This window comes from Anomaloglossus baeobatrachus, chromosome 9 (assembly GCF_048569485.1).
Source record: "Anomaloglossus baeobatrachus isolate aAnoBae1 chromosome 9, aAnoBae1.hap1, whole genome shotgun sequence".
NCBI lineage: Eukaryota > Metazoa > Chordata > Amphibia > Anura > Aromobatidae > Anomaloglossus > Anomaloglossus baeobatrachus.
This window is the reverse complement of record NC_134361.1, coordinates 219,363,971-219,388,655: the sequence shown is the minus strand read 5'-3', so window position 1 is coordinate 219,388,655 and position 24,685 is coordinate 219,363,971. Positions and strand designations below refer to the sequence as shown.

The following is a 24,685-nucleotide window of genomic DNA, read 5'->3' as shown; positions in this document are numbered from 1 at the left end:
AGTTATGAATTTAGCTACAGAACGAGGGGACTCATGACCTGTCTGCCAGTTCCCCATTGGCTGATATCACGCCTGGGGCATTTCCCAATGTCCTGCTCCCATAAAAAGGGTGTGCCGGCATCGTCCGCATGCGGAGACACCATTTTTATGGTTGCCATATTTATCGGAAATATGGCTTGCGAGATATGAACCATTTTTTACTGGAGTCGTTCTGTCTAGCTAGTTCCATAGCCTTGCTAATGAGATACAACTCTTGTTACAGGGTGACGGCAGGGAGTCATCCTGTGTCCATTGTTCCCACACCACCTCATCTCCATATCACAGGAGATGGCCATGGGATTTGTTGCTAAACCAGTTGTGTGAAGGAAAGGGGGGGTGACACCAGGAGAGGGCTTCCTGACATACTTGAATATCATGATTTATCGTCATATCTCCGGATTTACCTCACACCCCCTATACAGGGTGAGAGGGCGCACACTGGGGGGAGCCCCCTATACAGGGTGAGAGGGCGCACACTGGGGGGAGCCCCCTATACAGGGTGAGAGGGCGCACACTGGGGGGAGCCCCCTATACAGGGTGAGAGGGCGCACACTGGGGGGAGCCCCCTATACAGGGTGAGAGGGCGCACACTGGGGGGAGCCCCCTATACAGGGTGAGAGGGCGCACACTGGGGGGAGCCCCCTATACAGGGTGAGAGGGCGCACACTGGGGAAGCCCCCTATACAGGGTGAGAGGGCGCAAACTGGGGGGAGCCCCCTATACAGGGTGAGAGGGCGCACACTGGGGGGAGCCCCCTATACAGGGTGAGAGGGCGCACACTGGGGGGGATGAGGGTCGTGTACAGTGAGGACCCCCTATACAGGGTGAGAGGGCGCACACTGGGGGGATGAGGGCCGTGTACAGTGAGGACCCCCCTATACAGGGTGAGAGGGCACACACTGGGGGGGATGAGGGCCGTGTACAGTGAGGACCCCCCTATACAGGGTGAGAGGGCACACACTGGGGGGGATGAGGGCCGTGTACAGTGAGGACCCCCCTATACAGGGTGAGAGGGCGCACACTGGGGGGATGAGAGCTGTGTACAGTGAGGACCCCCTATACAGGGTGAGAGGGCACACACTGGGGGGATGAGAGCTGTGTACAGTGAGGACCCCCTATACAGGGTGAGAGGGCACACACTGGGGGGATGAGAGCTGTGTACAGTGAGGACCCCCTATACAGGGTGAGAGGGCACACACTGGGGGGATGAGGGCCGTGTACAGTGAGGACCCCCTATACAGAGTGAGAGGGCACACACTGGGGGGATGAGAGCTGTGTACAGTGAGGACCCCCTATACAGGGTGAGAGGGCACACACTGGGGGGATGAGGGCCGTGTACAGTGAGGACCCCCCTATACAGGGTGAGAGGGCACACACTGGGGGGATGAGAGCTGTGTACAGTGAGGACCCCCCTATACAGGGTGAGAGGGCACACACTGGGGGGATGAGAGCTGTGTACAGTGAGGACCCCCCTATACAGGGTGAGAGGGCACACACTGGGGGGATGAGAGCTGTGTACAGTGAGGACCCCCTATACAGGGTGAGAGGGCACACACTGGGGGGATGAGAGCTGTGTACAGTGAGGACTCCCCTATACAGGGTGAGAGGGCGCACACTGGGGGGATGAGAGCTGTGTACAGTGAGGACCCCCTATACAGGGTGAGAGGGCACACACTGGGGGGATGAGAGCTGTGTACAGTGAGGACCCCCTATACAGGGTGAGAGGGCACACACTGGGGGGATGAGAGCTGTGTACAGTGAGGACCCCCTATACAGTGATGAGTTCCGTGTACAGTCAGGTGCCCCCCATCTGCTCACGCGCAGCATTCCTCCGACCTCCTGACCCGTCTCCTCGCTCTGTCCTGCAGGTCCGAGGGGCAGTGACGTTGTTTCGTTACTTTCCTCCAGCTCCTACATGACGACGAGACCATGTCCTCTCCTCGAGATCGGACGTCACCGAGAGGACGAGGAGCAGGGGGCTCTCCCGGACCCTCCACCTCGGTATGTCAGGTTACATGGTATATTGTTGGGAGGACAGGTGCACGATATGGCGGCACAACTTATTATGTGCATGGTCCGTGCTCCCATGTACACCAAGCCTCACTTACCTGTGTACTGACCCATTATCTGTTATTGTAGAAGAAATCTGGAAAGAAGGGGCAGCCGTCCCCCCGGGGGGGTCCTAGTCTACAGGAGGTGAAGAAGAGGGGCTACCACATGAGGAAGACCCCGGAGAGGCAGATCTGTGACCAGCTGGATAGACTGGTGAGAGCCACAAAGCAGACATTACATATTCATGTGTTATATACTGTATTATACCCCAGAGCTGCACTCACTATTCTGCTGGTGCAGTCACTATGTTACATACATTACATTTCTGATCCTGAGTTACCTCCTGTATTATCCTCCAGAGCTGCACTCACTATTCTGCTGGTGCACTCACTGTGTACATACATTACATTACTGATCCTGAGTTACCTCCTGTATTATACTCCAGAGCTGCACTCACTATTCTGCTGGTGCAGTCACTGTGTACATACATTACATTACTGATCCTGAGTTACCTCCTGTATTATACTCCAGAGCTGCACTCACTATTCTGCTGGCGCAGTCACTGTGTACATACATTACATTACTGATCCTGAGTTACCTCCTGTATTATACTCCAGAGCTGCACTCACTATTCTGCTGGTGCAGTCACTGTGTACATACATTACATTACTGATCCTGAGTTACCTCCTGTATTATACTCCAGAGCTGCACTCACTATTCTGCATGTGGAGTCTCTGTTATTTAGGCTCCAGAGCTGAAATCTTAATTTTCTGCACAGAGCTTTCTGTGTTGATTAAGAAGTGACCACTGTATTATATAAGCTCAGCTAAGTTGTTATGGCCTTGCATTACCTAACACTTGATGCTTACAATAAGAACCAGCAGAATGAGTGCAGCTCTGGAGTATAATAAAGAATTTACTCAGTATAGGATAATATATGCAGGAGGGGCATCGGGTCACTGCGGGCCCCTATTACTGGTTGTTTTATACATTCCTTCTCTTCCCTCCCAGCACCTGGGCACAGAGTCTCCCGCAGCAGGAACAGGCCTCGTGTATGACGACCGGATGACGCAATTCTTCTGTCTCTGGGATGACAAGTAATATTCTGCACCGGATTCTTTTTCTCTTTTTATCGCTATGTTGCATTTGGGTCAACATTTTGTGTGGCTGCATCTATTAATCCATCTACATGGTTCTGATTTTCATATACACAGTCCACTAGGGGGAGCTCCCTGTATACAGAGATTCATGATAAGATCCTGTCTGCAGCCACCACTAGGGGGAGCTCCCTGTATACAGAGATACATGATAAGATCCTGTCTGCAGCCACCACTAGGGGGAGCTCCCTGTATACAGAGATACATGATAAGATCCTGTCTGCAGCCACCACTAGGGGGAGCTCCCTGTATACAGAGATACATGATAAGATCCTGTCTGCAGCCACCACTAGGGGGAGCTCCCTGTATACAGAGATACATGATAAGATCCTATCTGCAGCCACCACTAGGGGGAGCTCCCTGTATACAGAGATACATGATAAGATCCTGTCTGCAGCCACCACTAGGGGGAGCTCCCTGTATACAGAGATACATGATAAGATCCTGTCTGCAGCCACCACTAGGGGGAGCTCCCTGTATACAGAGATACATGATAAGATCCTATCTGCAGCCACCACTAGGGGGAGCTCCCTGTATACAGAGATACATGATAAGATCCTGTCTGCAGCCACCACTAGGGGGAGCTCCCTGTATACAGAGATTCATGATAAGATCCTGTCTGCAGCCACCACTAGAGGGAGCTCCCTGTATACAGAGATACATGATAAGATCCTGTCTGCAGCCACCACTAGGGGGAGCTCACTGTATACAGAGATACATGATAAGATCCTGTCTGCAGCCACCACAAGGGGGAGCTCTCTGTATACAGAGATACATGATAAGATCCTGTCTACAGCCACCACTAGAGGGAGCTCCCTGTATACAGAGATTCATGATAAGATCCTGTCTACAGCCACCACTAGAGGGAGCTCCCTGTATACAGAGATACATGATAAGATCCTGTCTGCAGCCACCACTAGAGGGAGCTCCCTGTATACAGAGATACATGATAAGATCCTGTCTGCAGCCACCACTAGGGGGAGCTCCCTGTATACAGAGATACATGATAAGATCCTGTCTGCAGCCACCACTAGGGGGAGCTCCCTGTATACAGAGATACATGATAAGATGCTGTCTGCAGCCACCACTAGGGGGAGCTCCCTGTATACAGAGATACATGATAAGATCCTGTCTGCAGTCACCACTAGGGGGAGCTCCCTGTATACAGAGATACATGATAAGATCCTGTCTGCAGTCACCACTAGGGGGAGCTCCCTGTATACAGAGATACATGATAAGATGCTGTCTGCAGTCACCACTAGGGGGAACTCCCTGTATACAGAGATACATGATAAGATCCTGTCTGCAGTCACCACTAGGGGGAGCTCCCTGTATACAGAGATACATGATAAGATCCTGTCTGCAGTCACCACTAGGGGGAGCTCCCTGTATACAGAGATACATGATAAGATGCTGTCTGCAGTCACCACTAGGGGGAGCTCCCTGTATACAGAGATACATGATAAGATCCTGTCTGCAGTCACCACTAGGGGGAGCTCCCTGTATACAGAGATACATGATAAGATCCTGTCTGCAGCCACCACTAGGGGGAGCTCCCTGTATACAGAGATACATGATAAGATCCTGTCTGCAGCCACCACTAGGGGGAGCTCCCTGTATACAGAGATACATGATAAGATCCTGTCTGCAGTCACCACTAGGGGGAGCTCCCTGTATACAGAGATACATGATAAGATCCTGTCTGCAGCCACCACTAGGGGGAGCTCCCTGTATACAGAGATACATGATAAGATCCTGTCTGCAGCCACCACTAGGGGGAGCTCCCTGTATACAGAGATACATGATAAGATCCTGTCTGCAGCCACCACTAGGGGGAGCTCCCTGTATACAGAGATACATGATAAGATCCTGTCTGCAGTCACCACTAGGGGGAGCTCCCTGTATACAGAGATACATGATAAGATCCTGTCTGCAGTCACCACTAGGGGGAGCTCACATTGCATGCTGTATCATTGAGCTCCCCCCAGTGGTGGCTGCAGACAGGATATTATCATGTACCGTATTTTTCGCTTTATAAGGCTACTTTCACACATCAGTTTTCTGCATTCAGGCACAATCCTTTTTTTTCCTAATCCAAAGGATCCGGGAAAAAAATGTAAAACCGTATCCACCGGATCCGGTTTTTAACGGATCTGTTATGCCAGATGCGTAAAAAAACGGATCCAACGCGGATCTGTTTTGCATCCGTTTTTGCATCCGTTTTGTCCGTTTTTTTTTGATGGATCCGATTTTTTAATTTGGTGCATGCGCAGTTTACATAAACGGATCCGGCAGCCGCATCCATTTTTTACCGCATTGTGCCGGATCCAGCGTCCATAGGCTTTCATTGTAAAACACGCCGTATCATGCCGGATCCGGCGCGATGCGGTTTTTTTGCCAGACAAAAAAACGTTGCAAGACACGTTGCCTCCGGCCGCCGCTTTAATTAATTTTGACGCATCCGGAAAATAACGGATGCAACGCAAAGCCATCAGGTACAATCCGGTAACAATGCAAATCTATGGGGATAAAACGGATGCGGTACCGGATCCGTTTAACCCGTTTTTTTCCGGATTGTGCCTGATGGAAAAAACCTGATGTGTGAAAGTAGCCTAAGACGCACTCCTAAATTTGGTGAAGGAAAAGAGAATTTTTTTTTTTTAAAGTTAAATGGGGTCCATCTTATAATGCCAGTGTCCATCTAACAAATCATATAGGGTATATGTCCCTCATAGCCCCCCATCTTAAATTAGCCCCCTTAATCTGGATATGGCCCCCTTATATTGAATATAGCCTCCTTGTGCTGGTACACGTCGCTCAGTGATGGCACATGTCCCCCATTGATGGCACATGTCTCCTAATAATGGAACACGTCTCCTACAGCTGGCACAGGTCTCCTATGGATGACACACGTCCCCCTGTGCTGCCCATGGTCCCCTATGGATGGCACTCGTCCCCCTGTGCTGCCCATGGCCCCCTATGGATGGCACTCGTCCCCCTGTGCTGCCCATGGCCCCCTATGGATGGCACTCGTCCCCCTGTGCTGCCCATGGCCCCCTATGGATGGCACTCGTTTCCCTGTGCTGCCCATGGTCCCCTATGGATGGCACTCGTCCCCCTGTGCTGCCCATGGCCCCCTATGGATGGCACTCGTCCCCCTGTGCTGCCCATGGCCCCCTATGGATGGCACTCGTTTCCCTGTGCTGCCCATGGTCCCCTATGGATGGCACTCGTCCCCCTGTGCTGCCCATGGCCCCCTATGGATGGCACTCGTCCCCCTGTGCTGCCCATGGCCCCCTATGGATGGCACTCGTTTCCCTGTGCTGCCCATGGTCCCCTATGGATGGCACTCGTCCCCCTGTGCTGCCCATGGCCCCCTATGGATGGCACACGTCCCCCTGTGTTTGATATGGCCCCCTATGGATGACACACGTCCGCCTGTGTTTGATATGGCCCCCTATGGATGGCACACGTCCCCCTGTGTTTGATATGGCCCCCTATGGATGACACACGTCCGCCTGTGTTTGATATGGCCCCCTATGGATGGCACACGTCCGCCTGTGTTTGATATGGCCCCCTATGGATGGCACACGTCCCCCTGTGTTTGATATGGCCCCCTATGGATGGCACACATCCCTCCGTGTTTGATATGGCCCCCTATGGATGGCACACGTCCCCCTGTGTTTGATATGGCCCCCTATGGATGGCACACGTCCCCCTGTGTTTGATATGGCCCCCTATGGATGGCACACGTCCTTCTGTGTTTGATATGGCCCCCTATGGATGGCACACGTCCTTCTGTGTTTGATATGGCCCCCTATGGATGGCACACGTCCTCCTGTGTTTGATATGGCCCCCTATGGATGGCACACGTCCTTCTGTGTTTGATATGGCCCCCTATGGATGGCACACGTCCCCCTGTTTTTGATATGGCCCCCTATGGATGGCACACGTCCCCCTGTGTTTGATATGGCCCCCTATGGATGGCACACGTCCCCCTGTGTTTGATATGGCCCCCTATGGGTGGCACACCTCCCCCTGTGTTTGATATGGCCCCCTATGGATGGCACACGTCCCCCTGTGTTTGATATGGCCCCCTATGGGTGGCACCCGTCCCCCTGTGTTTGATATGGCCCCCATGCTGCTGCCCATAGTAAAATTAACTCTTTCCTTACTTTCTCCAGAGCTGTCCTCCCTCGTGTCTCCCTTCGTGCTGCTGAGCTCCTGCACTTCCTGGTTCTCGGTGCCGGTCATGTGATTGGCACGGCAGAGTGACATGATCTCTGCGTGCCTGATATATCTCTGTATACAGGGAGCTCCCCCTAGTGGTGGCTGCAGACAGGATCTTATCATGTATCTCTGTATACAGGGAGCTCCCCCTAGTGGTGACTGCAGACAGGATCTTATCATGTATCTCTGTATACAGGGAGCTCCCCCTAGTGGTGGCTGCAGACAGGATCTTATCATGTATCTCTGTATACAGGGAGCTCCCCCTAGTGGAGGCTGCAGACAGGATCTTATCATGTATCTCTGTATACAGGGAGCTCCCCCTAGTGGTGGCTGCAGACAGGATCTTATCATGTATCTCTGTATACAGGGAGCTCCCCCTAGTGGTGGCTGCAGACAGGATCTTATCATGTATCTCTGTATACAGGGAGCTCCCCCTAGTGGTGGCTGCAGACAGGATCTTATCATGTATCTCTGTATACAGGGAGCTCCCCCTAGTGGTGGCTGCAGACAGAATCTTATCATGTATCTCTGTATACAGGGAGCTCCCCCTAGTGGTGGCTGCAGACAGAATCTTATCATGTATCTCTGTATACAGGGAGCTCCCCCTAGTGGTGGCTGCAGACAGGATCTTATCATGTATCTCTGTATACAGGGAGCTCCCTCTAGTGGTGGCTGCAGACAGGATCTTATCATGTATCTCTGTATACAGGGAGCTCCCCCTAGTGGTGGCTGCAGACAGGATCTTATCATGTATCTCTGTATACAGGGAGCTCCCCCTAGTGGTGGCTGCAGACAGGATCTTATCATGTATCTCTGTATACAGGGAGCTCCCCCTAGTGGTGGCTGCAGACAGGATCTTATCATGTATCTCAGTATACAGGGAGCTCCCCCTAGTGGAGGCTGCAGACAGGATCTTATCATATATCTCTGTATACAGGGAGGTCCCCCTAGTGGTGGCTGCAGACAGGATCTTATCATGTATCTCTGTATACAGGGAGCTCCCCCTAGTGGTGGCTGCAGACAGGATCTTATCATGTATCTCAGTATACAGGGAGCTCCCCCTAGTGGTGGCTGCAGACAGGATCTTATCATATATCTCTGTATACAGGGAGCTCCCCCTAGTGGTGGCTGCAGACAGGATCTTATCATGTATCTCTGTATACAGGGAGCTCCCCCTAGTGGTGGCTGCAGACAGGATCTTATCATGTATCTCAGTATACAGGGAGCTCCCCCTAGTGGAGGCTGCAGACAGGATCTTATCATATATCTCTGTATACAGGGAGCTCCCCCTAGTGGTGGCTGCAGACAGGATCTTATCATGTATCTCTGTATACAGGGAGCTCCCCCTAGTGGTGGCTGCAGACAGGATCTTATCATGTATCTCAGTATACAGGGAGCTCCCCCTAGTGGTGGCTGCAGACAGGATCTTATCATGTATCTCAGTATACAGGGAGCTCCCCCTAGTGGAGGCTGCAGACAGGATCTTATCATATATCTCTGTATACAGGGAGGTCCCCCTAGTGGTGGCTGCAGACAGGATCTTATCATGTATCTCTGTATACAGGGAGCTCCCCCTAGTGGTGGCTGCAGACAGGATCTTATCATGTATCTCTGTATACAGGGAGCTCCCCCTAGTGGTGGCTGCAGACAGGATCTTATCATGTATCTCTGTATACAGGGAGCTCCCCCTAGTGGTGGCTGCAGACAGGATCTTATCATGTATCTCTGTATACAGGGAGCTCCCCCTAGTGGTGGCTGCAGACAGGATCTTATCATGTATCTCTGTATACAGGGAGCTCCCCCTAGTGGTGGCTGCAGACAGAATCTTATCATGTATCTCTGTATACAGGGAGCTCCCCCTAGTGGTGGCTGCAGACAGAATCTTATCATGTATCTCTGTATACAGGGAGCTCCCCCTAGTGGTGACTGCAGACAGGATCTTATCATGTATCTCTGTATACAGGGAGCTCCCCCTAGTGGTGGCTGCAGACAGGATCTTATCATGTATCTTTGTATACAGGGAGCTCCCCCTAGTGGTGGCTGCAGACAGAATCTTATCATGTATCTCTGTATACAGGGAGCTCCCCCTAGTGGTGGCTGCAGACAGGATCTTATCATGTATCTCTGTATACAGGGAGCTCCCCCTAGTGGTGGCTGCAGACAGGATCTTATCATGTCTCTCTGTATACAGGGAGCTCCCCCTAGTGGTGGCTGCAGGCAGGATCTTATCATGTATCTGTATACAGGGAGCTCCCCCTAGTGGTGGCTGCAGACAGGATCTTATCATGTATCTCTGTATACAGGGAGCTCCCCCTAGTGGTGGCTGCAGACAGGATCTTATCATGTATCTCTGTATACAGGGAGCTCCCCCTAGTGGTGGCTGCAGACATTTTCATCTATAAATTCTATTTCCACGCATTTTCCTTCTTTCTCAGGTTTCCGGAGTGTCCTGCTCGACTTGTTGCTATAAAGGAGAAGCTGGTGGAGTATGGGCTGCTGGAGCGCTGCGTGTCGGTGCCGGTGAGTGGTTATGTCCGCTCTATGAAGCCTGATTAGATATAGACATGTCTGTGACCGTGTGACTATATCTCTACAGGCGCGAGAAGCATCGGAGGAGGAGCTGCTGCTGGTTCACAGGTGCGGGATCAGTGATTTTTGACAGTCTAAGGACAAAGGGAATAGGTAGCTGCATTTATTTTTCCTTTTTATTTTCAGCTCAGACTACGTAGAGTTAATGAAATCCACCCAGAATATGACAGAAGAAGAGCTGCGAGCGCTATCCGACAAATATGACTCAGTCTACCTGCATCCGGTGAGTCTGCGCCTGCCTCATGCATAATGCTAAATTCACTATATACCTAGATTTTACTCCAGAGCTGCACTCACTATTCTGCTGGTGCAGTCACTGTGTACATACATTACATTACTGATCCTGAGTTACCTCCTGTATTATACTCCAGAGCTGCACTCACTATTCTGCTGGTGCAGTCACTGTGTACATACATTACATTACTGATCCTGAGTTACCTCCTGTATTATACTCCAGAGCTGCACTCACTATTCTGCTGGTGCAGTCACTGTGTACATACATTACATTACTGATCCTGAGTTACCTCCTGTATTATACTCCAGAGCTGCACTCACTATTCTGCTGGTGCAGTCACTGTGTACATACATTACATTACTGATCCTGAGTTACCTCCTGTATTATACTCCAGAGCTGCACTCACTATTCTGCTGGTGCAGTCACTGTGTACATACATTACATTTCTGATCCTGTATTATACTCCAGATCTGCACTCACTATTCTGCTGGTGTAGTCACTGTGTACCTACATTACTGATCCTGAGTTACCTCCTGTATTATACTCCAGAGCTGCACTCACTGTTCTGCTGGTGCAGTCACTGTGTACATACATTACATTACTGATCCTGTATTATACTCCAGATCTGCACTCACTATTCTGCTGGTGTAGTCACTGTGTACCTACATTACATTACTGATCCTGAGTTACCTCCTGTATTATACTCCAGAGCTGCACTCACTATTCTGCTGGTGCAGTCACTATGTACATACATTACATTACTGATCCTGTATTATACTCCAGAGCTGCACTCACTATTCTGCTGGTGCAGTCACTGTGTACATACATTACATTACTGATCCTGAGTTACATCCATCCTCCAGAGCTGAACTCACTATTCTGCTTACCCTCCAGTGTGTTTCCGCTGATGTATATCAACATTTCTCCCCATTGATCTGCTGCGTCTCCTCTGATTTAACCCTTAGATGTCCTTCTCGGGTTCCCGTGTGGCCGCCGGCTCGGTGCTCCAGTTGGTGGATAGGGTGGTGAGCGGTGAAATCCGTAACGGGCTGGCGGTGGTGCGGTAAGCGGCCGAGAGTAAACATATGTCCTGTGAAGATGTTATTAAAGGGGCGGTGAACTTGTGACTGGTATAAAAGGGGCGAGGGGCGAACAAATGTCGGGGGCGTTTCCCTCCGTATGAAGTATAGTGATAGGGAAGTGTGAGCCTGAAGGTACGCCCGCCGTTTGGTGTATGCAGCTCCTCTGCCGCAGTGTGATGTATTATTTTAGGCTTTTTGGCACAAAGCGATGCTATTTTTTTAAAATCATAATTGGGTGAGAGCAATATAAATGTTGTTTGCAAAAGTCCTCACACCCTTTACAAATGTCTGCACCCTTCGTCCTTTTCACAGGCCCCCCGGGCACCATGCCCACACCGACCAGATGAACGGTTACTGCATGTTTAACCATCTGGCCATCGCCGCCCGATACGCCCAGCGGCAGCACGGGGTGAAGCGGTGAGTCCGGGCGGGGGGCGGTGACCGATGCAAATTTAGTCCCGGGCCGTCACTTATCTGCCTCCTCCTCTCCAGGGTCCTCATTGTGGACTGGGACGTTCATCACGGACAGGGCACGCAGTTTATCTTCGAGGACGACCCCAGGTTTGTATATGGCTGGGTGTTATTTCATGGCTCACCACTAGAGGGAGCGCTCTGCATACTATACACACAGGTTTCTATGTGTCTGGGTGTTATTTCATGGCTCACCACTAGAGGGAGCGCTCTGCATACTATACACACAGGTGTCTATGTGTCTGGGTGTTATTTCATGGCTCACCACTAGAGGGAGCTCTGTGCATACTGTCCACACAGGTTTGTATATGGCTGGGTGTTATTTCATGGCTCACCACTATAGGGAGCGCTCTGCATACTATACACACAGGTTTGTATATGGCTGGGTGCTATTTCACCACTAGAGGGAGCTCTCTGCATACTGTCCACACAGGTTTGTATATGGCTGGGTGCTATTTCATGGCTCACCACTAGAGGGAGCTCTGTGCATACTGTACACATAGGTTTGTATATGGCTGGGTGTTATTTCATGGCTCACCACTAGAGGGCGCTGTCTGCATACTGTACACACAGGTTTGTACATGGCTGGGTGTTATTTCATGCCTCACCACTAGAGGGAGCTCTATGCATGCTGTACACACAGGTTTCTATGTGGCTGGGTGTTATTCCATGGCTCACCACTAGAGGGAGCTCTGTCCACACAGGTTTGATGGGTTCTTTTTTCATGGCTCACCACTAGAGGGAGCTCTGTGCACACTGTCCACACAGGTTCGTATATGGCCGGGTGCTATTTCATGGCTCACCACTAGAGGGAGCTCTGTGCATACTGTCCACGCAGGTTTGTATATGGCTGGGTGCTATTTCATGGCTCACCACTAGAGGGCGCTGTCTGCACACTGTCCACACAGGATTGTATATGGCTGGGTGTTATTTCATGGCTCACCACTAGAGGGCGCTGTCTGCACACTGTCCACACAGGATTGTATATGGCTGGGTGTTATTTCATGGCTCACCACTAGAGGGAGCTCTCTGCATACTGTCCACACAGGATTGTATGTGGCTGGGTGTTATTTCATGGCTCACCACTAGAGGGAGCTCTGTGCATACTGTACACACAGGTTTGTACATGGCTGGGTGTTATTTCATGCCTCACCACTAGAGGGAGCTCTGTGCATACTGTCCACGCAGGTTTGTATATGGCTGAGTGCTATTTCATGGCTCACCACTAGAGGGCGCTGTCTGCATACTGTACACACAGGTTTGTACATGGCTGGGTGTTATTTCATGCCTCACCACTAGAGGGAGCTCTATGCATGCTGTACACACAGGTTTCTATGTGGCTGGGTGTTATTCCATGGCTCACCACTAGAGGGAGCTCTGTCCACACAGGTTTGATGGGTTCTTTTTTCATGGCTCACCACTAGAGGGAGCTCTGTGCACACTGTCCACACAGGTTCGTATATGGCCGGGTGCTATTTCATGGCTCACCACTAGAGGGAGCTCTGTGCATACTGTCCACGCAGGTTTGTATATGGCTGGGTGCTATTTCATGGCTCACCACTAGAGGGCGCTGTCTGCACACTGTCCACACAGGATTGTATATGGCTGGGTGCTATTTCATGGCTCACCACTAGAGGGCGCTGTCTGCATACTGTCCACACAGGATTGTATATGGCTGGGTGTTATTTCATGGCTCACCACTAGAGGGAGCTCTCTGCATACTGTCCACACAGGATTGTATATGGCTGGGTGTTATTTCATGGCTCACCACTAGAGGGAGCTCTCTGCACACTGTCCACACAGGATTGTATATGGCTGGGTGTTATTTCATGGCTCACCACTAGAGGGCGCTGTCTGCACACTGTCCACACAGGATTGTATATGGCTGGGTGTTATTTCATGGCTCACCACTAGAGGGAGCTCTCTGCATACTGTCCACACAGGTTTGTATATGGCTGGGTGCTATTTCACCACTAGAGGGCGCTCTCTGCACACTGTCCACACAGGTTTGTATATGGCTGGGTGCTATTTCATGCCTCACCACTAGAGGGTGCGCTATGCATGCTGTACACACGGGTTTCTATGTGGCTGGGAGTTATTCCATGGCTCACCACTAGAGGGAGCTCTGTCCACACTGTACACACAGGTTTGTATATGGCTGGGTGCTATTTCACCACTAGAGGGAGCTCTGTGCATACTGTCCACACAGGTTTGTATATGGCTGGGTGCTATTTCACCACTAGAGGGAGCTCAGTGCATACTGTCTACACAGGTTTGTATATGGCTGGGTGCTATTTCACCACTAGAGGGAGCTCTCTGCACACTGTCCACACAGGTTTGTATATGGCTGGGTGCTATTTCATGCCTCACCACTAGAGGGTGCTCTATGCATGCTGTACACACAGGTTTCTATGTGGCTGGGTGTTATTCCATGCCTCACCATTAGAGGGTGCTCTATGCATACTGTCCACACAGGTTTGATGGGTTCTTTTTTCATGGCTCACCACTAGAGGGAGCTCTGTGCATACTGTCTACACAGGTTTGTATATGGCTGGGTGCTATTTCACCACTAGAGGGAGCTCTCTGCACACTGTCCACACAGGTTTGTATATGGCTGGGTGCTATTTCATGCCTCACCACTAGAGGGTGCTCTATGCATGCTGTACACACAGGTTTCTATGTGGCTGGGTGTTATTCCATGCCTCACCATTAGAGGGTGCTCTATGCATACTGTCCACACAGGTTTGATGGGTTCTTTTTTCATGGCTCACCACTAGAGGGAGCTCTGTGTACACTGTCCACACAGATTTGTATAAGGCTGGGTGCTATTTCATGGCTCACCACTAGAGGGAGCCCTCTGCATACTGTCCACACAGGTTTGTATATGACTGGGTGCTATTTCACCACTAGAGGGAGCTCTGTGCATACTGTCCACACAGGTTTGTATATGGCTGGGTGCTATTTCATGGCTCACCACTAGAGGGAGCTCTGTGCATACTGTCCACACATGTTTGTATATGGCTGGGTGTTATTTCATGGCGTACCACTAGAGGGAGCTCTGTGCATACTGTCCACACAGGTTTGTATATGGCTGGGTGCTATTTCACCACTAGAGGGAGCTCTGTGCATACTGTCCACACATGTTTGTATATGGCTGGGTGTTATTTCATGGCGTACCACTAGAGGGAGCTCTGTGCATACTGTCCACACAGGTTTGTATATGGCTGGATGTTATTTCATGGCTCACCACTAGAGGGAGCTCTGTGGATACTGTACACACAGGTTTGTATATGGCTGGGTGCTATTTCATGGCTCACCACTAGAGGGAGCTCTGTGCATACTGTCCACACAGGTTTGTATATGGCTGGGTGCTATTTCACCACTAGAGGGAGCTCTGTGCACACTGTCCACACAGGTTTGTATATGGCTGCGTGCTATTTCATGGCTCACCACTAGAGGGAGCTCTGTGCATACTGTCCACACAGGTTTGTATATGGCTGGGTGTTATTCCATGCCTCACCATTAGAGGGTGCTCTATGCATACTGTCCACACAGGTTTGATGGGTTCTTTTTTCATGGCTCACCACTAGAGGGAGCTCTGTGCATACTGTCTACACAGGTTTGTATATGGCTGGGTGCTATTTCACCACTAGAGGGAGCTCTCTGCACACTGTCCACACAGGTTTGTATATGGCTGGGTGCTATTTCATGCCTCACCACTAGAGGGTGCTCTATGCATGCTGTACACACAGGTTTCTATGTGGCTGGGTGTTATTCCATGCCTCACCATTAGAGGGTGCTCTATGCATACTGTCCACACAGGTTTGATGGGTTCTTTTTTCATGGCTCACCACTAGAGGGAGCTCTGTGTACACTGTCCACACAGATTTGTATAAGGCTGGGTGCTATTTCATGGCTCACCACTAGAGGGAGCCCTCTGCATACTGTCCACACAGGTTTGTATATGACTGGGTGCTATTTCACCACTAGAGGGAGCTCTGTGCATACTGTCCACACAGGTTTGTATATGGCTGGGTGCTATTTCATGGCTCACCACTAGAGGGAGCTCTGTGCATACTGTCCACACATGTTTGTATATGGCTGGGTGTTATTTCATGGCGTACCACTAGAGGGAGCTCTGTGCATACTGTCCACACAGGTTTGTATATGGCTGGGTGCTATTTCACCACTAGAGGGAGCTCTGTGCATACTGTCCACACATGTTTGTATATGGCTGGGTGTTATTTCATGGCGTACCACTAGAGGGAGCTCTGTGCATACTGTCCACACAGGTTTGTATATGGCTGGATGTTATTTCATGGCTCACCACTAGAGGGAGCTCTGTGGATACTGTACACACAGGTTTGTATATGGCTGGGTGCTATTTCATGGCTCACCACTAGAGGGAGCTCTGTGCATACTGTCCACACAGGTTTGTATATGGCTGGGTGCTATTTCACCACTAGAGGGAGCTCTGTGCACACTGTCCACACAGGTTTGTATATGGCTGCGTGCTATTTCATGGCTCACCACTAGAGGGAGCTCTGTGCATACTGTCCACACAGGTTTGTATATGGCTGGGTGTTATTTCATGGCTCACCACTAGAGGGAGCTCTGTGCATACTGTCCACACAGGTTTGTATATGGCTGGGTGCTATTTCATGGCTCACCACTAGAGGGAGCTCTGTGCATACTGTCCACACAGGTTTGTATATGGCTGGGTGCTATTTCACCACTAGAGGGAGCTCTGTGCACACTGTCCACACAGGTTTGTATATGGCTGCGTGCTATTTCATGGCTCACCACTAGAGGGAGCTCTGTGCATACTGTCCACACAGGTTTGTATATGGCTGCGTGCTATTTCATGGCTCACCACTAGAGGGAGCTCTGTGCATACTGTCCACACAGGTTTGTATATGGCTGGGTGCTATTTCATGGCTCACCACTAGAGGGCGCTCTGTCCACACAATGGTGACACTGTGTAGAGTCGGCTCCTGAGCTCCCCCTAGTGGTGGCCGCAGGATGAAGATATTTGGGCCTAATCGAGGACATTTATTCTGAATTGTTCTCATCCTCCGTTTAGCGTCCTTTATTTTTCTGTCCATCGCTATGAAAATGGAGAATTTTGGCCGCATCTGGCGGAGTCGTCGAGCGCTGCTGCGGGGAAGGAGAGGGGCGAGCAGTATAACATAAACGTGCCATGGAATAAGGTATGAGTGAGGCGGGGGGCAGAGCGGGGGCATCACATGGGTAGAGGGTCCTACTCCATCATCAGCCTAGTGCACAGCGCCTCGGTGCTAGTAGTGGCCGTGCCTGGTAGTGCAGCTTCCGGCGTGGCTGACTGGCGTGGTGCCCAGAGCTGCCCCCCTCTCGCTTTTACTACCCCTTGATGTTTTCTGTCCCCACAGACCGGGATGAGTGACGCGGATTACATCACCGCCTTCCTGCACCTCCTCCTGCCCGTCTCCTACGAGGTCCGCACATCTGGGGGTCACAACCAGAGCTAATGGGGGGCGCTGTATATAACATTTCACCCCCATTGGTTTGTTCCCGCAGTTCCAGCCGCAGCTCGTGTTGGTCGCAGCCGGATACGACTCCGTGGTGGGAGATCCAAAGGTGACGAGGAGCAAGATGGAGGGAAGTCCACATAGTGGGGTCCGGGGGTCCGTGTGTAATACTTTACCTCTTACAGGGGGAGATGTCCGCCACCCCCGCCTGCTTCTCACACCTCACCCACATGCTCATGTGTATGGCCGAAGGACGGCTCCTGCTCGCCCTGGAGGTGAGAAATCCTGCAGACATAGTGTGTGTCAGCAGAATAGTGAGTGCAGCTCTGGAGTATAATACAGGAGGTAACTCAGGATCAGTAATGTAATGTATGTACACAGTGACTGCACCAGCAGAATAGTGAGTTCAGCTCTGGAGGATAATACAGGAGGTAACTCAGGATCAGTAATGTATGTACACAGTGACTGCACCAGCAGAATAGTGAGTGCAGCTCTGGAGTATAATACAGGAGGTAACTCCAGATCAGTAATGTATGTACATAGTGACCGCACCAGCAGAATAGTGAGTGCAGCTCTGGAGTATAATACAGGATGTAATTGAGGATCAGTAATGTAATGTATGTACACAGTGACTGCACCAGCAGAATAGTGAGTGCAGCTCTGGAGTATAATACAGGAAGTAACTCAGGATCAGTAATGTAATGTATATACACAGTGACTGCACCAGCAGAATAGTGAGTGCAGCTCTGGAGTATAATACAGGAGGTAACTCAGAATCGATAATGTATGTACACAGTGACTGCACCAGCAGAATAGTGAGTGCAGCTCTGGAGTATAATACAGGAGGTAACTCAGAATCGATAATGTATGTACACAGTGACTGCACCAGCAGAATAGTGAGTTCAGCTCTGGAGTATAATACAGCTAGTGTAATGGATTACCTTGGTGACATTTTGCTCTGTTCTTCTTAGGGGGGTTATAACCCTCGTTCTCTGGCAGAAGGCGCCTGCGCGTCTCTGAAGGTTTTGTTGGGGGACCCGTGCCCGCTGTTGCCCCCGCCCTTCGCCCCCTGTGAGAGGTGAGCTGTGGGGGCTTCTGTGTTCGGGATCACTCCGCTCTCGCACTTGTAGAGATAAGCGTCCCCCGGGCTGTATGGGAAATGCTTCTCCCGGGGGCTGATCCCATGATTTGATCCTGGCCCCGCACAGATCGGGGGGGGGATCTGCTGACGATCGCTGATCACCATTGATTTCCACAGTGCTCTGGACTCCATCTCTGGCGCCATCTCTGTCCACAGGCGGTACTGGCGGTGTCTGCAGGACCAGGGTGAGTGGCGGTCTCCTTCATGGCGACCTCTGGTTCTGTAATGTGGGTGACAACCATTCTGAGCACATTGGTGTTTCGGAGTCTTGGTTGTCAGCTCTTCTTCCCCATCCCCCGCCATTATCCAGTTCTCATTATTTCCGGTGTCTTCCCTTTTAGGTTTAACCTTAAAGCTCGAGACCGGAAATAAGGTGATAACAGAGGAAAACAGCGGCAGTTTGGGAGAAGAGGACCTGACGGTGACGCTGGACGCCGCCATGCGGGAGGTGATGAGGACGCTGCCGGCGTCACGCACCGGTCTGGTGTACGACGAGCGGATGATGGAGCATTATAACATGTGGGACAGGTGAGGTGCCGCCATCATGTGCTGCACATGCCGCCCCCGCGAGCGCCGTCGTATTTACCGTCGCCCTTCTTTCCAGCGGTCACCCCGAGCTCCCGCAGAGAATCGCGCGGATATTCCAGCGGCACAAGGAGATGGGGCTGCTGGACCGCTGCACGCGGCTGCCACATCGCACCGCGACTACGGAGGAGCTGCAGATGTGCCATAGGTAGGGGGATGGCGGGGAAACTGTCAGCAAGGAGGATGGAGGCATTACTATGGGGGTCTCACCGGTCAGCCATGGTCTGTCCTTACCCCGCAGCCTCCCCTACATCCAGAAGATGCAGGAAAGCGCTCGAATGAAACCGCGGGATCTGCACCGGACCGGCTCCGAGTACAACTCCATCTACATCAACAGCCGGTCCCATCACAGCGCCTGCCTGGCCGCGGGCTGCACCTTCAGCGTGGTGGAGGCCGTGGTCAAGGGGCAGGTGAGACCCCGACTCCGTGCACCGAAGACCCCCGTACGTAATATGGTCGCCCCCTTCACATGTTGTTTTGTGCACAGGTCCAAAATGGAGTTGGCATAGTCCGCCCCCCCGGGCACCACGCCGAGCCGGGCGCCGCCTGCGGGTTTTGCTTCTTCAACAATGTCGCTCTGGCGGCACGATACGCCCAAAGTCTGCAGAGCGCGGCAGAGCCACCGCTAAGGTAAGGTCTGCAGATATATACAATATCCCGCCTGTGGGGGGCAGTGCAGGCAATCTGAATTCTCGCTGCCTCCATCCCCTTTAATCATAGTATATACCATATCCCGCCTGTGGGGGGCAGCGCAGGCAATCTGAATACTCGCAGCCTCCATCCCCTTTAATGGTGGTATATACCATATCCCGGCTTTGGGGGGCAGCGCAGGCAGTCTGAATACTCTCTGCCTCCATCCCCTTTAATGGTGGTATATACCATATCCCGCCTGTGGGGGGCAGTGCAGGCAATCTGAATACTCGCTGCCTCCATCCCCTTTAATCATAGTATATACCATATCCCGCCTGTGGGGGGCAGCGCAGGGAATCTGAATACTCGCTGCCTCCATCCCGTTTAATCATAGTATATACCATATCCCGCCTGTGGGGGGCAGCGCAGGGAATCTGAATACTCGCTGCCTCCATCCCCTTTAATCATAGTATATACCATATCCCGCCTGTGGGGGGCAGCGCAGGGAATCTGAATACTCGCTGCCTCCATCCCCTTTAATCATAGTATATACCATATCCCGCCTGTGGGGGGCAGCGCAGGCAATTTGAATACTCGCTGCCTCCATCCCCTTTAATTGTGGTATACACCATATCCCGCCTGTGGGGGGCAGCGCAGGCAATCTGAATACTCGCTGCCTCCATCCCCTTTAATTGTGGTAGATACCATATCCCACCTGTGGGGGGCAGCGCAGGGAATCTGAATACTTGCTGCCTCCATCCCCTTTAATCATAGTATATACCATATCCCGCCTGTGGGGGGCAGCGCAGGGAATCTGAATACTCGCTGCCTCCATCCCCTTTAATGGTGGTATATACCATATCTCGCCTGTGGGGGGCAGCGCAGGCAATCTGAATACTCACTGCCTCCATCCCCTTTAATGGTGGTATATACCATATCCCGCCTGTGGGGGGCAGCGCAGGTAATCTGAATACTCACTGCCTCCATCCCCTTTAATTGTGGTATATACCATATCCCGCCTGTGGAGGGCAGCGCAGGCAATCTGAATACTCACTGCCTCCATCCCCTTTAATTGTGGTAGATACCATATCCTGCCTGTGGGGGGCAGCGCAGGCAATCTGAATACTCACTGCCTCCATCCCCTTTAATTGTGGTAGATACCATATCCTGCCTGTGGGGGGCAGTGCAGGCAATATGAGTACTTACTGCCCGCAGTGTCACCGCCCCTTTTAGGGTGACTCGTCCTCTCTTTTTCTCCTTTCAGGGTGATGATCCTGGACTGGGACGTCCATCACGGTAACGGGACTCAGCACATCTTCCAGGAGGACCCCAGGTGAGTTTTTTGGCTCCGGTGCTCAGCGTAGATCTCTAGCCCCCCCCCCCACCCCCTAGGCTTCACCGTCTGTCACCCTTCCGCCAGCGTCCTGTACGTGTCGCTCCACCGCTACGACGATGGCCTCTTCTTCCCGTGCTCGGAGGACGCGGCGCACGACAAGGTCGGGAGCGGCCCCGGTGAAGGGTACAACGTGAACATCCCCTGGAACGGCGGGAAGATGGGCGACGTGGAGTACCTGCTGGCCTTCCACAGGATCGTCATGCCCGTGGCTTACGAGGTGCGGGGGATCGATGGCGGAGGGGGGAGCGGATCGGGTTTTCTCAGAAGGGTTGACACCGTCCCCTCGTTTATTTTTCAGTTCAGCCCGCACCTTGTTTTGGTCTCTGCCGGATTTGATGCCGCCCGCGGAGACCCCCTCGGAGGCTGCCGGGTCAGTCCAGAGGGCTATGCCCACATGACGCATCTCCTGATGGGCCTGGCCGGGGGCAAAGTGGTGCTGGTGCTGGAGGTAAGTGCTCGGCCCCCCGAAAACCCAGCAGCGAACCTCTATCAATAAGTGTTCAGTTTCCCTGCAGCACCCCCGCAGGAGAAGTGCGGTATTACACCGACCCCCATTGATGGCTCCAAGTACCAGATCTTCACCCCCTACTAACTTTTCTGCTGTTAGGGTGGCTACAACCTGACGTCCATCTCTGAGTCCATGTCCATGTGTACCCGGACCCTGCTGGGTGATCCCCCTCCCACCATATCTGACCTGCATGCCCCACGCCCGGCAGCCATACGCGCCATCTCCAGTGTGCTGGAGGTACAGCAGAAGTATTGGCGCAGCCTGCGGATACACGGTGAGTGACGGGGGAGGGGATGACTAGATTGCATCGTGACCATCATACCTTCTGGTGTCTTTTCAGCTGGACCTCCTGAGTCGGAGGTCCTCCAGCCGCGTAATGACGGAGAACCTGGATTGTCGTCACCCCAATCTGGAAGTCCTGGAAAGCAGGTGGTGTCCACGCCCCCTCCTCCGAAGCCGGGTCTGGAGGACTTATCTCAAGGACTGTCACCATCGATGGCCCGAGACGACTTCCCGAGGACGGACGCCATCCAGGATGCAGAGAGGGACTTGGTGGCCCTCATGAAGGAAGGTTCTATTTCCAGTCTCGCTCCTCAGGAACGACAGATTGAGGAGGAGACAATCTTGGAGGACAAGGATATGGACGCTGGACTGAAGGAGGCGGCATCGTACGTGGAGGACAAGGATATGGACGCTGGACCGAAGGAGGAGGCATCATATGTGGAGGACAAGGATATGGACGCTGGACCGAAGGAGGAGGCATCGTACATGGAGGACAAGGATATGGACGCTGGACCGAAGGAGGATGCATCGTACATGGAGGACAAGGATATGGACGCAGGACTGGATCAGTCCTATGAAGGAGAAGCTCTGGAAGTCGTCATTGAGCTCAAGCTGTCTGAGAAAACCCCGGAGGAGCAGAGGTCCTCATCTGGGGGCTCGGTGGAGGAGCTCCTAAGAGACTTGCACTTGGGAGATGTCCGGTCTCCCGATGGTGACAGCAAGCCGGTTGGAGGAGCGAGGAAGAAGACCTCAATGGGGAGACAGTCAGGAGGAGCACAGGTACTGTCCGCCTGTAGTAGTATATCCATATGGAGGTGGTGGGGGGGCCACGTTGCCTCCATTGTAGTCCGTCTGGTGTAGTATATCCATATGAAGGTGGTGGGGGGCCACGCTCCCTCCTTATAGTTTGCCCAGCGTAGTATATCCATATATGGGTGGTGGGTAGCCATATTACGTCCATTGTAGTCCGCCCAGCTTAGAATATCCATATGGAGGTGATGGGGGGCCACATTACTTCCATTGTGGTCCGCCCGACGTAGTATATCCATATAGAGGTGGTGGGGCCACGTTACCTCCATTGTAGTCCGCCTGGTGTAGTATATCCATATGGAGGTGGTGGGGCCACATTACTTCCATTGTAGTCCGCCCTACGTAGTATATCCATATGAGGGTGGTGGGGGGCCACGTTACCTCCATTGTGCATGGGGGTCTCTGGTGTCCTTGGATCTCACAGATCTCACCATGCAATCTGCTCTTGGTGAATGGTTCCCTTTAAGTAATGGACATCCCCTTTAAGAATTGGTTTTCCATACAGGTGTGAGCCTCTCGGTGCAGACACGCGGATCCACATCCATCCCTCATGTGGCCGCCCTCCCGCTTCTGACAACCGAATTGATGACCCCTAAATGCGGCTCAGATCGGTTGTCAGCCGCCCGTTTGTGTGTAGTTCTGCCTCCCGGGGGCGCTCACCCCACATTAGGGGTATAACCTCTCACTGCTGCCTCCATTGTCTCCAGTCTGCAGATACGCAGCCGCCCGCTGACTCCGCCGAGGGAGATCGCTTCCGGTCCTACGCCGCGGACCCGGACCCGTCCCTCGGATTCTCTGTAAGTCGGGATCTGTCCGGTATTTGGTGCCGCCGCCGCGGGGGTCCTACCATTGCTCCTTGTTGTTTGCAGGGGGAGCTGTTCAGCGTGACGCCCCTGCCCTGGTGTCCTCACCTGGAGCAGGTCCGCGCGGTGCCCCCTCGTGGCGTGGACGTGACGGCGCCGTGTGCAGAGTGCAGGACGCGGCTGGAGAACTGGGTCTGTCTCACGTGTTACCAGGTGAGGAGGAGATGAAGTGGGGGAGGGGGTGATGGTGCCGGGGGTCCGGTGATGGTGCCGGGGGTCCGGCAGGCGCGTCTCACCCCTGTGTGTTGTGCAGGTCCTGTGCGGGAGATACGTTGCACAGCACATGCTGATCCACGGGGTCTCGTGCGGCCACAACGTGGTGCTCAGCTTCTCCGACTTCTCCGTCTGGTGCTACAGCTGCGACTCCTACATCCACAACGAGGTGAGTGCTCCTGGGGAGGGTGCGGACCCCCACATTCAGCTCAGGGGGGAGATAAGCGGCTGCCACGGACCACTGGCACCGCTGATCCCGCGTGGACTCATTGGGTCAGACACGTAACATGTTTCCACTCTCGTGTCCCCCTGCAGGTCCTCATCCCGGCGAAACAGTCGGCCTACCGGCACAAGTTTGGAGAAGACATGCCGGGGGCGTAAAGTGGAGGCTGCGCCACAACCGGAGACCACTGTGTACCCCCCCCCAATTATTATTATTAACCCCTTGTTAAACAAAGAATCGAAAGTATTTACTGATCCGTCCAGACGATGAGCTCTCTCCTCAGATTGTGCTTGCTGTCAGTGAATGGTGTCGAGACCTAATATTTCACACAGCTGAGGGTTTGTTACAGTTGCATCCAGTTACCTGGGCGCTGTGGATTACTGCCCCCCCTCCCCCACCTCTGCGTCTTTTATGGTTATTTAATAAATTGCCTTATTTAATCAGACGCCATGATGTCGTGTGTTATTATCGCCGCGCCCTGAGGAAAGCATCCGCGTGTCACAGCCGGGAGCAGCCGCTAGATGGCGCTGATCCTGTACCAGGAGGTTGGCGGCTGCAGGTTCAGCGCTCAGTGGGCGTTACCCGTGACATTGCCCCGCCCTCTTCTGTGCTTGTGCCGCCAACGTCGCCTGCTACTGACGTGACTGAAGTCTCCATCACCGATCGGCCATA

General features: G+C 52.5%; 1 protein-coding gene across 1 annotated transcript; it reads left to right on the top strand.

Annotated features, from left to right (window-relative positions):
• Positions 1-1,911: 1,911 nt before the first annotated feature.
• HDAC6 (histone deacetylase 6) lies at positions 1,912-24,458 on the top strand. The gene is made up of 28 exons (XM_075324553.1): positions 1,912-2,040; positions 2,179-2,304; positions 3,103-3,188; positions 9,914-9,998; positions 10,075-10,115; positions 10,194-10,290; positions 11,268-11,365; positions 11,697-11,801; positions 11,877-11,945; positions 16,939-17,065; positions 17,264-17,329; positions 17,412-17,471; positions 17,548-17,637; positions 18,334-18,440; positions 18,621-18,688; positions 18,845-19,031; positions 19,108-19,236; positions 19,330-19,498; positions 19,576-19,718; positions 20,983-21,051; positions 21,139-21,331; positions 21,413-21,562; positions 21,722-21,896; positions 21,963-22,684; positions 23,422-23,511; positions 23,584-23,730; positions 23,831-23,959; positions 24,106-24,458. The coding sequence occupies exons 1-28, from the start codon at positions 1,969-1,971 to the stop codon at positions 24,169-24,171; spliced, it is 3,666 nt and encodes a 1,221-aa protein (XP_075180668.1). The 5' UTR covers positions 1,912-1,968; the 3' UTR covers positions 24,172-24,458.
• The last annotated feature ends 227 nt before the right edge of the window (positions 24,459-24,685 follow it).